Below are 10,751 nucleotides of genomic sequence, written 5' to 3'. Positions count from 1 at the left end.
TGTCCCCCAGTTACCTCTTTTCCCCTAAGCCCCTGGCCACAGCAAGCCTTCTGCACCCCCTCAGGCTCTGGAAGAATTTAGACTTAAACCAGACTTGTGAAGTCAGAAAGGTTTATTCCAGTAAACAGAATTTCTCTTGAGCTCAACAGTACAACAACACCTGATTGTAGCACATGGAAACAAAACACCCACAGGAAGAATTTCCACAAAATAAAGTTTAAAAAAAAAAGTGATTGGAAAAACACTTATTTCAGAAAAAAAAAAAGTCTATAAGAAGCTTTTAAATTAAACAGTGTTGGATTCAAACCCTGATTGGCTCTGTCTCCAGGAGTGTGTGGGAGCAAAGGAGACTATTATTGCTTGCTGTGCTGGCTCCAGGCACCCTCTCCTCTCCCAAAATTGCCCCAGGGCAGGGTGCTGGGCACTTCCCAATGCTGGACACCCGCACTCCTCCCTGCAGCTGAGGAGGCAGAGGGACAGGGTCATTGTGGACGGAGCTTGCCAGGTCAGGGTCACACACCCTGGCTGTGGTCAGTGGCTGGGCAGGTGGGATATGGTAGAAGACACTAAAAGCCTCATATTTTGCAGTTAAAGGATAATTTGGGGGGATATCAAATGGAGATGGGATTTGGGATGGGGAAAAAGTCAGGGAACAGTGGGGACTGTAGGGACCAGGAGTGTTGGGCATCAGGCCACCCCAAATTCTTGATCCCTCCCAAACCCCTGCTTGTGCCTACCGGGGTGTGCAGGGCTTCAAGGCAGGGCTGGAGAAGCACGCTGGGGATGAGCTTTTGGGAGAGGGCACCCCCAGCATCCACGTCCCAGAACCGCTCTGCAGGGATGCTCAGTGGCCACCAAACCCCAGCACTTGAGTCAGGGTGGTAGGGAGCAGCCCCACATCTCCACCAGGAGCCCATGGCAGGGAGGAGAGGAGTGCAGGAGAGGTGGATATGGGGCTGGGGAGGGCTAGAAGACCCTCACCCTGCCTCAGGGCCTTTACAGGTTGCTGAACAGTTCATTTTTCTTGCTCCAGTCCATCTGGGGTGCTCTCTTGCTGGTGCGCTTCTGGTGTGCCCGCTCCTTGGCCACAGCCAGCGGGATGTCGAGGTCCAGGAGGGAGCCAGATGCTGAATGGTGTTTATCACCCTCCTGTGTTTGAGGCTGGGGATGAGAGGAGGTGTCAGCCCCACTGTGTGTCCCCTGGACAGCCCCATGCTGGGGACTCAGCCCAGATCCTGCTTTCCAGCCACTGCCCCCCTCCGGCACTCCCAGCCCTACCTCGCTGTGGGTCTCGCTGGAGTTGGGGGACACGGCCAGTGGCGCCGGGCTGGATGGGCTCTCAGACACTGAGTTGGATCGTGGCTCTCCACCATTTTCCTGGGGGGAGCAGGGAGGGTGTGTGAGCTCCAGCCCTGGGGCTTGAGAACAGCCTCCAGCATTGCAAGTCCCATCCAGGGGGCCATCCTCCTCACACATAATCCCCTGTAAACTCCAGGCACATAAATACCTCTAGCACTGCCCATCCAGGGCGGGGAAGGATTAAACCCCGGCCTGACTGCCCTGGCTGTAGCAAGAGCAGGAGGAGGAGAAGGAGGGTAGCTGCAGAGCTTGGTTCTACTTTCCTACTGCAGCATGAGGGCTCCCAACCCCGGAGCATCAGAAGGCAAAACAGCCACCTCCATTACACTTGGCACCACAAGCATCCCCCTTTCTGGAGGACACCAGTTCCCTTCCCAGTGACAGCCTGAGACCACTGTAGTGTCTGGTGGCATCACCCACCCATGGGCAGAGGGGACATGAACAGGAGTGTCCCTGACTGGAGATGGGCATAGATGGAATTAAAATCAAGACAAGGCTCTTACCTTCCCTATATCACCATTGGCAACTGGTTCTGGCAAGGGACCTGTGGGATAAGCATCAGGTGAGGATGTGTTTGCTTTGACCCCTTGCCAATGGAGGGCAAGCCAAGGCTGTACCATGGCCAATGCTCACACAACACTGCCCAGGGTGTGGCCAGGTCCTGCGTTTTTTAACCACCCACTGCAGCCAGCCCCATGGCACAGGGGAATGCTGCCAGACGCATCCCCATGATGGCAGCTGTGATGTGGAGCCCAGTGAGCCCCCTTCCCCATACTCCTGGGGAGAGGGCCATAGAGGAGAGCAAAGGACAGCTGATGCTTGTTTGCTCCCCAAGCCATAAACCCTGCCAAAGTGCAACCCAGGGCCATAAACGTGCCCACGTCAGCCCCACCAGCCTGGCATGGGGCCCTTGGCCAGGCAGGGAGACACCAAAGCCAGGTGACTCTGCCTGGCCTGAGGGTGGTAAGACCACCTCCCAGAGCTCAGCACCCTTAGGCTTGGTGAGAAGGTGACACAGAGCCAGCAGAGGTGGCACAAACCCCTCCCAGTAGCACAGTCCCCAGCCTACCTGTCAGGTGCTTCTCCGAGGGCACCACCTTGCACTTCTTGAAGAATTCATCTGTGAGGACATCCACCACCAGCAGCCTGGTCTCATCACCACTCGCCTTGATAGCTGCCACCACATCACTGTGCTGCTTGCCCTCCATGCACACACCATTCACCTGCAGGCACCACATCACCACTGGAGCCGGGGGACATCCATGGAGTGATCACATACCCGCCTTGGAACCAGTCACAATCCCACCACAGCCACCCCATAGCTCCCACAGGCATTCACAGCCTCGCAGGGATTAGCAATGAAGCCAAAAAAAACTCATTAAAAGCAGATTTTCCTTTGAGTGGTTGGCATGGGATTGAATGGGCAAAGCTGGCAGGGAATTCCCAGCAGCACATGGACCCTTGTGCCATGCCATGGTCTCCAGAAAGCTTCACCCCAGCAGAGGCAGCAGCACCACACCCTGGTGAGCAGCAGGGCTGGGGCTCAGTTGCTCGTTGCTCTCATGGATCATCATCCCACTGGCACAAACCTGAGCTTATCCCCACCCTGGTCACACCTGACAGCAGGACTTGTGACCATCGTGCACCTTGTCCCCAGCCTGCCCCACCCCAGGGGCATCCCGGGGACAATGCTACTGCTAATTAACCCCCCAGATAGCTAATTAATGCTCATTCCCAGCCCTCCACAGTGCTGCACCCCGGGGTGGGGACCTGCAGGCTGGTGCAGGTCGGGTGGCTGTGCTGTGAGTCACCAGCAGCAGCAGGGACATTGCGTGCCTTCCTGACCTAGGGCAGCTGTCTCCCAGGCACCCAGTGCCAAGTCATTCAGAGAGACCCCTCAGAGCTCCCCTCACCCCAGCACACCTCGATGATGCGGTCCTGGGGGGCCAGCCCTGCTGCCTCAGCCGGTGAGCCGGGGTCGACAGCACGCACATACTGCCCTGGGCGGCTCTTGTCACTGTGCAGGTTGAAGCCGTAGCCATCTGGACCCTTCTTCATGTGGCACAGCCGAGGTCTCAGCTCCTCCTGCAATGGGAACAATCTTAGGGTGCACGGCTCCTGGGGTTCCCAACATCCTAGGGTGGCACCAGGAACCCCAGACAGCTGCTGGAGTGGCAGGGACACCATCCTTGGGTGCCCATCTGTGGGCACTGACACCTCAAGATGGGATGTAGGGTGCCAAACACCTTATGACCCTGGGCTCTAATTAATTAATTAGGTGCAGAGAACACTAATTGCAGTGAAACATTAAAGAAACATGTTATCATGTGTGTGTTCCCAGACCACACTCTTCCTTTTGGGATCCAGATTGCAACTGAAGGTGGAGGAGGAAACACAGCCCAGGCTGCTGGGAAGCACCCACACTCCACCCCATCCCACTGGGGAAGCTTTGGCCACTGGAAAGGTCTGAGGTGCTTGAACAGGTCCCCTCCATCACCCCTTTGCCAACTGTAGCCCCTCTCCATCACAAACCCAGCCATGGGGTCAGGGAGATCCCCCACCCCAGAGCACCCCACAGTCACTGTCAGCAGGGAAGAGGCACACAGGGCAGAACCCAAATGGAGCAGCTGTAATGCTGAGGCACCTCCATGCCCTGGCATGACCTTCCAGGACTGCAAAACAAAAAACAGCTCCACTGGGCGATGCAACTGGGATGCTCACCTCTCCAAGAGGCAACACCTTGCTCATCAGCACCTGGTTTCATCTTGACTTGTGGATCCACCAGGACCTGGAGCCAGGGAACCCTGCTGGGGCAGCCACAGCCATGCACTTGGCCCATTTGGTGCCCTCTAAGCTCCCCACACAGTGAGCGGCAGGAAGAAGCAAGAGCATCCCTGTGAATCTGGCACACAGGAACTGCCTTTGCTCACCCAGCAGGGAGTGGGATGTCCAGGAAGCATGAGAGGAACCAGGTGACCTGAACCAGACACCTGTATGTGGCACTGTCAGAACTGCTCTGACCCTAGCACCCAATACTGCTTCTACAATTTATATATAAAATGGTTTGATCCTACCTTGACCACCAGAAGCTGGGCTTTGGTTGGGCTCTCCCAGCAGCCAACCTCACTCAAACTGCTGGAATATTCCCCACCAAGGGAGCAAGTATTTAATCTTTCATCTGAGATCATTTACTCTGTGTTAGTACCCACAACATCACTGAAGACAGGCCCTGTCAGGCACACCTGCACTGGGGTGCTCTTTACCCCCTGCACAGCACTCTTGCATCTTACCACGAAATCACCTTTGCCCACTGCAGGGAAAACCTGGACCCTGGGGTGCTGACACCCCATATGTGACACACTGGTGTCACATATGGCACAGGGTCCCACACAGGCTGGGGTGACACATTTACAACTGCTAAGCCAAACACTGCAATAAAGCCCTGATAAAGTGCCATCCTCTTGCACAACACCCTCCTTCATGGTCAAGTCTGGCCGCCACCCCGGGAAGGGAGGTGCAGGCAGCACCCAGCACATCTGCCAGGAGTGAAGGTGATCCCGAGATGCCTCAGCACCAGCATGCAGGACTTGCTCTCCACGTGTCTCAGCTTCACATGCTCAGTGCAACAGCCCAGCTGTGGATTCCCCAGCTGGGTGGAGGATTGTGACCCTCTTGACTTCACCCTTTCCACCCCCCCACCCCCCATGCCCAGGTGGCAGCAGGTTCAACAGGGTGTGATAGCATCTTCCACCCAGACAGAAATCCCAAACAGTGATGGGGACAGACAATACCCAAAATAATGGCTAAAGACAGGAGCTGCTGGAGCCTGGAGGAAGGCAGCACCTCCCCAGATCCCTGCCCTGGCTCGACCCTGAGCAAAGGGTTCAGGCTCTGGAGCACCCACGCTCCCAGTGCCCTTGGCATCACTGTGGGGTTACTCCACGCCGATAGCTCAGGACAAAGCCAGAGGGAGCACCCAGCAAGCGGTACTGGCAGCGCTCCCGGGCAAGGAGGAGGAGGGAGGGCTTTGCTCCCACCCATACCAACAAAGCCCTGGCAGCCTGGGCTCCCTGAGATGCTGGTGCTGTGAATTTTTTGGGGGGATGGGAAGCCCTGCAGGGTGGACAGATGTCTCAGGACACAGGGGTAGGTCACATCAGTGAGTGAGGCACTGATCCTGCAAAGGCAGCTAGCCAAGGCAGAAGCACTCAGCACAAGGGCAGCCCAGCTGAGCCACGACCCAGACCCTCAGCATCCCCCCATCAGCGGCTGGCAGCTCCTCCAGCCCAGCGTGCCAGGCTGCCTGCACCCTCCCCAAATCACAGAAACCCTGCAGGCAGCCACCATTCTGCCTCCCAGAGAGGAAAACAAATGCATCCAATCCTCCAGCGGTCGTATCCTGCCCATCCACGGGCAAGCACCCCATGACAGAGCATCCTTCCAGCCCCAAAGTCCCCTTTGGGCTGAACGTGAGGCGAGAGGGTTTTGGGCCAACACCCGGGATGCGAGAAGACCCGTGGCTACAGAGCTGGGCAGCGGAAATGCCCCTAATTTCTCTAAGCTGCTGCATCCTGTCCTGCACGGCCAGCAGCTCTCCCACCACGCTGGGACAGGGATTAGCTGGCAGAGCCTTCTTACGAGCAATCACAACCTCTGTCAGGGAGGGCAGGGGGGGAAGCTGGAATCAGCCCCCTGCACAGACATCCCATGCCTCTCCTCTACACTCAGGGAATGCAGAGAGGCCTCTGTCTGCAGAGATGCCCGCTTGGGATGAGGACTTGTGCAGCATCACGCTGCTCTTCCTACCCTGAAACAGGATTTGGGGCACACGGAGATGCTTCTCCCTCTGCAGCACCTTCAGGCACCTGCCAGGACCAGCAATCCCAGGGTTGTGGGGACCCCAGCTGCACAGTATGTCAGAACTCACTCCCCATTTTCCAGCCCCTCAACAGCAATTTCAGGACAGCTTGCGAAGTATCAAGTCCCAGGAAATTCCCTGCAGCCCTACAAGCAGCACCAAGCCTGCTGGCGGCAGCAACATTCCCAGTTACTCAGAGAAACACAACAGCTCTGAGGATGCCTGGGCCAGCAAATTCACACGGGTCCCAAAATCTGGCGCACACATTCGGGCTTCATACAAAGGGGATGCAAAGCAGCCTCCTTGCAGCATCCCTGTCACGTCCTGCTCGACTGGAGCTGCTTTTCATGCAGCTGCCTTGAGAGGAAATTTAATTCATTTCCTAATTAAACACCAGCTACCCCAGTGCAATGCTCCCAATGCCAGGGGAACTACTCCCTGTTATATTCTGAAACCCAGCCCTGGGAGGCTCTCCCAGGTTTTACAAGGAGGGATGAGCCTTGTTGGCAGGGAGGGCTCTAATTTAACACTAAATTTGCAAGAGGGAAGCCCGGGGCTGGTAGTAAATGCCTTGCCCTGGTAGCAGGGCACCGTGCTGGTAGCACCAGGTGCTGCCCTGGGAACACTGTGTGGTTTGCATGAAACTTTCTCAAGACACTCCCAAGCAGCTGAAGCCTCCGGAAACAAACATAGGGGGAGACAAACTGTCACAGCTCTTGGTGAGGGGACACCCTCACGGCACAGGGTCCCAGGAAATGGGGCTGACCTGAGAGGTGTGAAACTGTCACCACGCTGGCTCAACACTGCAGATGGATCAGCTCCCCAGGGAGGCTCAAAACCTCCACTGCAGCCTCAGGGGGATTTGCACACTCAAGGTTTGATAGGAATGAAAAAGGAGCCCATTACACATCTTCCACAACTGCCTCAGGGATCTGTGGGGGTGTCTGAGCCCCCTGGCAGTCCCAATCATGCAGGACCCAGTACAGTTTGGAGAGAGAATGGATTCTGCTGGAAGGTGGGAGATGCTAAACATTGCTCACCACAAGCAGCTCTCCCAGCTCTTGAGCGTCTCCAGGCTTGTTAAACAAATAAAGGCAAGTCCAGCCCAACAATACAAACAGGACTCTGACACGTGTGAATGTCCCACTTCCCCTGTGATCCCAGGGAATCCCACCAACCCACAGTGATGGGATGGGGCTTGAGCGGGGGGATTGAGCAGCCAGCACCAGTTGCCTGCCAGTGTCTGGGAACAGGAGACCAGTGTGCTCCTGCCTCACTGGAGAGAAATCCCTTCCTGCCTGCTCCAGCTTGGCTCAGCATCCTGCCCAGCATCTTCCCACCCTGCTTCACGGGTGCCTGGTGCAGTCTCTTAACCCACTTGCCTTTTCCACTGGGCCCTGCCCCTAGCTGCAAGATTTCCTGCTGCTACCTGTTGAGAAACTGTCTGGGGCCTTGTGGCAATGTCTCCCCATGTCACCCACTTCCTGCTCTAGTGAGGAGAGAAACCACTAGTAGAGAAACCGCCAGTGGTAACTGTGTGTGAGCTGTGCCCTGAGCCTGTTCCCCAGGACTGTGGGGAATCTTCAGCCAAGGCTATCCCCCAGAGCCCATGAGGTATCACCAGCTGGGGATGTCTTCCAAAATCTTGTGGGGCATCTCCAACTTCCTAAGCTCTTTCCATCACTCCTGTCAACACGGTGAGCAGGCAGTGGTCCCACAGCATGAGAGGGCTCCATCCTCTTTGGGGACCACACATCCTCAGCCCCCAAGCCTGGCAGGGGACTCACCTGAGCTGCATTAACAACATCCCTTTTATTTTTCCCAGCCCATGGAGAGGTCTGGGAGCAGAAAGCAGAGCACAGACAGTCTTGCTAGCCCTGAGGCACCACTGGCACTGTGACACATGGGAAAGCAGGCATATTCTCCCTGCATGGGGCAGCACCAGAGCCCAGCACAGGGCCACTCACAAGAGACGTGGGATGATACAGGGGACAGCAAGCAGGGATAAAACATTGAGAGCATTGGAAACATTGGCTGTTTCCACCCAAATAATCATGGAGGTGATGGAGTGATGTTTTAGCCAGGCTGAGATGAGAGCTGTGCCTGCAGTGCATCAGTCCAACCAGGGGAACAAGCACAAGGCTATAAAGTCCAACAGGAGACACAGCTCAAAACCACCGAATCCTCAGCAAAACCCTATGTGTCAACAGCTCAGTGAGGCACCAAGGTCTTCCTGGGGCTCAGCATCAACACTGGGAAGGTTCCACTGCACCAACCGCTCTGGGAACAGGTCATAAGATCTCCCCAGAAGGATTTTCACACTGGGGACACCAAGAGGCTGCTGCCCAGGGAGCCATCCACATGTCTGTTGTAACAACAAACACGTCTTTGCTGGGTAAATAAAGAGCAGCATTATCTCCCAGAGCGTCTCTTAGGAACCGCTTGGGGCATGAAAGGTCAGCTGTTTCTCAATTCCTCACCTTTCTACATCACTTTGTTTGTGCAACTGCTCGCTCCCACGCGTGCTTAAGGCCGACATTCCTGAGTTAGGAAGCATCCGTGGGGACTGACTGCCAAGATAAAGCCCCCAGCCCGGGAAGGGCTCTGCTATCTCCACTCCACAGCAGAGCCTCAACACACTCAAAGCAGGAGTGAGCACCACCAATACCTGCAATCCCAGCCCCAAAAAACACCTTCTGCCAAGGGTTTTTGTTGTATTTTGGGGTGGTTTAGTGACAGTCGCCCTCAGTCCAGTCCTGGACTCAACTGCACGTCAAAGCTGGCCCTGTTGCTTTTCTCACCCCGTTTTACCACTCCCGCAGCACAAGGATGGGCTGAAGGGCTACAGGACTCAACGGGCTCAGTTATGGGTCCAAGCAACCCTGTGTGCCCACCTGCCCCTACCCGTCACTGAAACAGCTGGGAGACAGGGCTATTAAGAAGAAGAAAAAAAAATATTTAAAACAAAAAAGGCAAAGCAGTCGGGCGCGGCAGGACCCGGGGCTTCTGGGGAGCTGCGCTTAAAGCAAAGCAAGAAAAGAAAGAAAGAATCGAGATCGAAACCACACACGACGCCCAGGGCAGACGCGGCGGCAGCGGCTCCCGCTCGCTCGCCTGTAAGGCGGCGATGACCGCGGCCAATCGCGACCCCTCCTCCTCGGACAACAGCCTGTGTCCCGAAAACTTCCCAGCCTCAGTCCCCCGGCCGCTCATTTACCCGCTGCTCGCCACCGCTGGGCTCCCGCACCGTGGGCTCCGCCGGCACCGGGGCCGCCTGCCCACCGACCACCGGCGGCTCCGCACCCGCCCCGCCGCCTTTCGCCAGCTGATCCTCGGCCGTCGAGTCAACGACGAGGAGGCTGACGGCGCCGGCGGCGGCACGGATCCGCTCCACCACCTGCTGATGGCTCTCCCTCTCCACGTTCTCGCCGTCCACCTCCAGCAGCCGGTCCCCAGCACGCAGCCCCGACTGCTCGGCCGGCGAGCCCGCCTCCACCAGCCGGATGAACTGGCCGGGCTTGCCCTTCTCGCCGTGCAGGTGGAAGCCGTACCCGTCCGGGCCGCGCTCCAGGCGGCAGAGCCGGGCGGCGGGGCCCGCGCCGCTGCTCATGGCGAGGGAAGCGGCGGCAGCAGCAGCGAGCCCGTCCCGCCAGCCGCGCTCAGCGAACTGCGCGGCACCGAGCCCGCCGCACGCTTTATATAGGGGGCGGGGCGAGGGGGGCCGGCGGCCGCCAATGGGACAGCGCGATGGGATGATGCCCGCCAAATAAGGATAATGAGAGGGCGTGAGCATGCAAATTAGGAGGTGCGGTTATGCAAATATATGTGGGGGTATGCAAATGAGCTCTCGCCCCATGTGGGGCACTCTGGGCGCGGCGCCTCCGGGTCGGGCCGGGTCCCCTCAGCGGGCCCGGGGCGCTCCCCGGTAATGCTGGGCCACCCCCGCAGCCACCTCCGCCTTTCTCTGCGCCTGTCTGCCCCTACCCGAGCGCGCCGCGGCAACTCCCGATCCTCGCTGAACACCGGAGATCGGCTCTGCCACCGTCTCGGACACAGCCCCCACGGCGGGACGCTCCCGGCTGCTCCCGCTCGGCCGCATGCATCCGGTGCCCTCCCGGGGAATGTCCGTCCTGTACCCTCGCCCAGACCTCGAAGGGTGCAGTCGGTCCCAGCGCTGCTCCGACGTACAGGGTGGAGGGGTGCTTGAAGCTTCGACAGTAAAATAAAATCCTCAAATCGAAATTTGGTGGGGAAGTGGGCCGGGAAGAGGGCAGGTAACTCGCTTTGCAGCGGAAATGAGATCCCAGCCCTGTTCCCCCAGCCGCCTCTGAACCTTGCTCAGCACCCTGGAGCTGGGGACCCGAGTGGGGGGAGATGCAGGGAACCCCAGGGGATTTGCTCTGCCCTGGTTCCGTGTTCTCTGCTCATGGATTGAGGAGCAGGAGTAACTGCAGGGGGTCATGAGCGTGTGAAATCCTGGGCTTTGGGCTCAGCCAGGGCAGAGCAAGGCAGCAACAAGCCTGGGCTGCTCCGG

The 10,751-nt window shown here is 57.7% G+C and overlaps 1 protein-coding gene across 1 annotated transcript; it reads right to left on the bottom strand.

Moving 5' to 3' along the window:
• Positions 1-97: 97 nt before the first annotated feature.
• NHERF1 (NHERF family PDZ scaffold protein 1) lies at positions 98-9,942 on the bottom strand. The gene is made up of 6 exons (XM_058852480.1): positions 9,435-9,942; positions 3,283-3,444; positions 2,429-2,582; positions 1,863-1,903; positions 1,279-1,377; positions 98-1,161 (listed from the first exon to the last, which is right to left on the bottom strand). The coding sequence occupies exons 1-6, from the start codon at positions 9,825-9,827 to the stop codon at positions 997-999; spliced, it is 1,014 nt and encodes a 337-aa protein (XP_058708463.1). The 5' UTR covers positions 9,828-9,942; the 3' UTR covers positions 98-996.
• Positions 9,943-10,751: the final 809 nt, after the last annotated feature.

Source organism: Poecile atricapillus, chromosome 17 (genome assembly GCF_030490865.1).
Source record: "Poecile atricapillus isolate bPoeAtr1 chromosome 17, bPoeAtr1.hap1, whole genome shotgun sequence".
Taxonomy (NCBI): Eukaryota; Metazoa; Chordata; class Aves; order Passeriformes; family Paridae; genus Poecile; species Poecile atricapillus.
The sequence above is the reverse complement of the archived record's forward strand: the minus strand, read 5'-3'. Positions and strand labels throughout refer to the sequence as shown.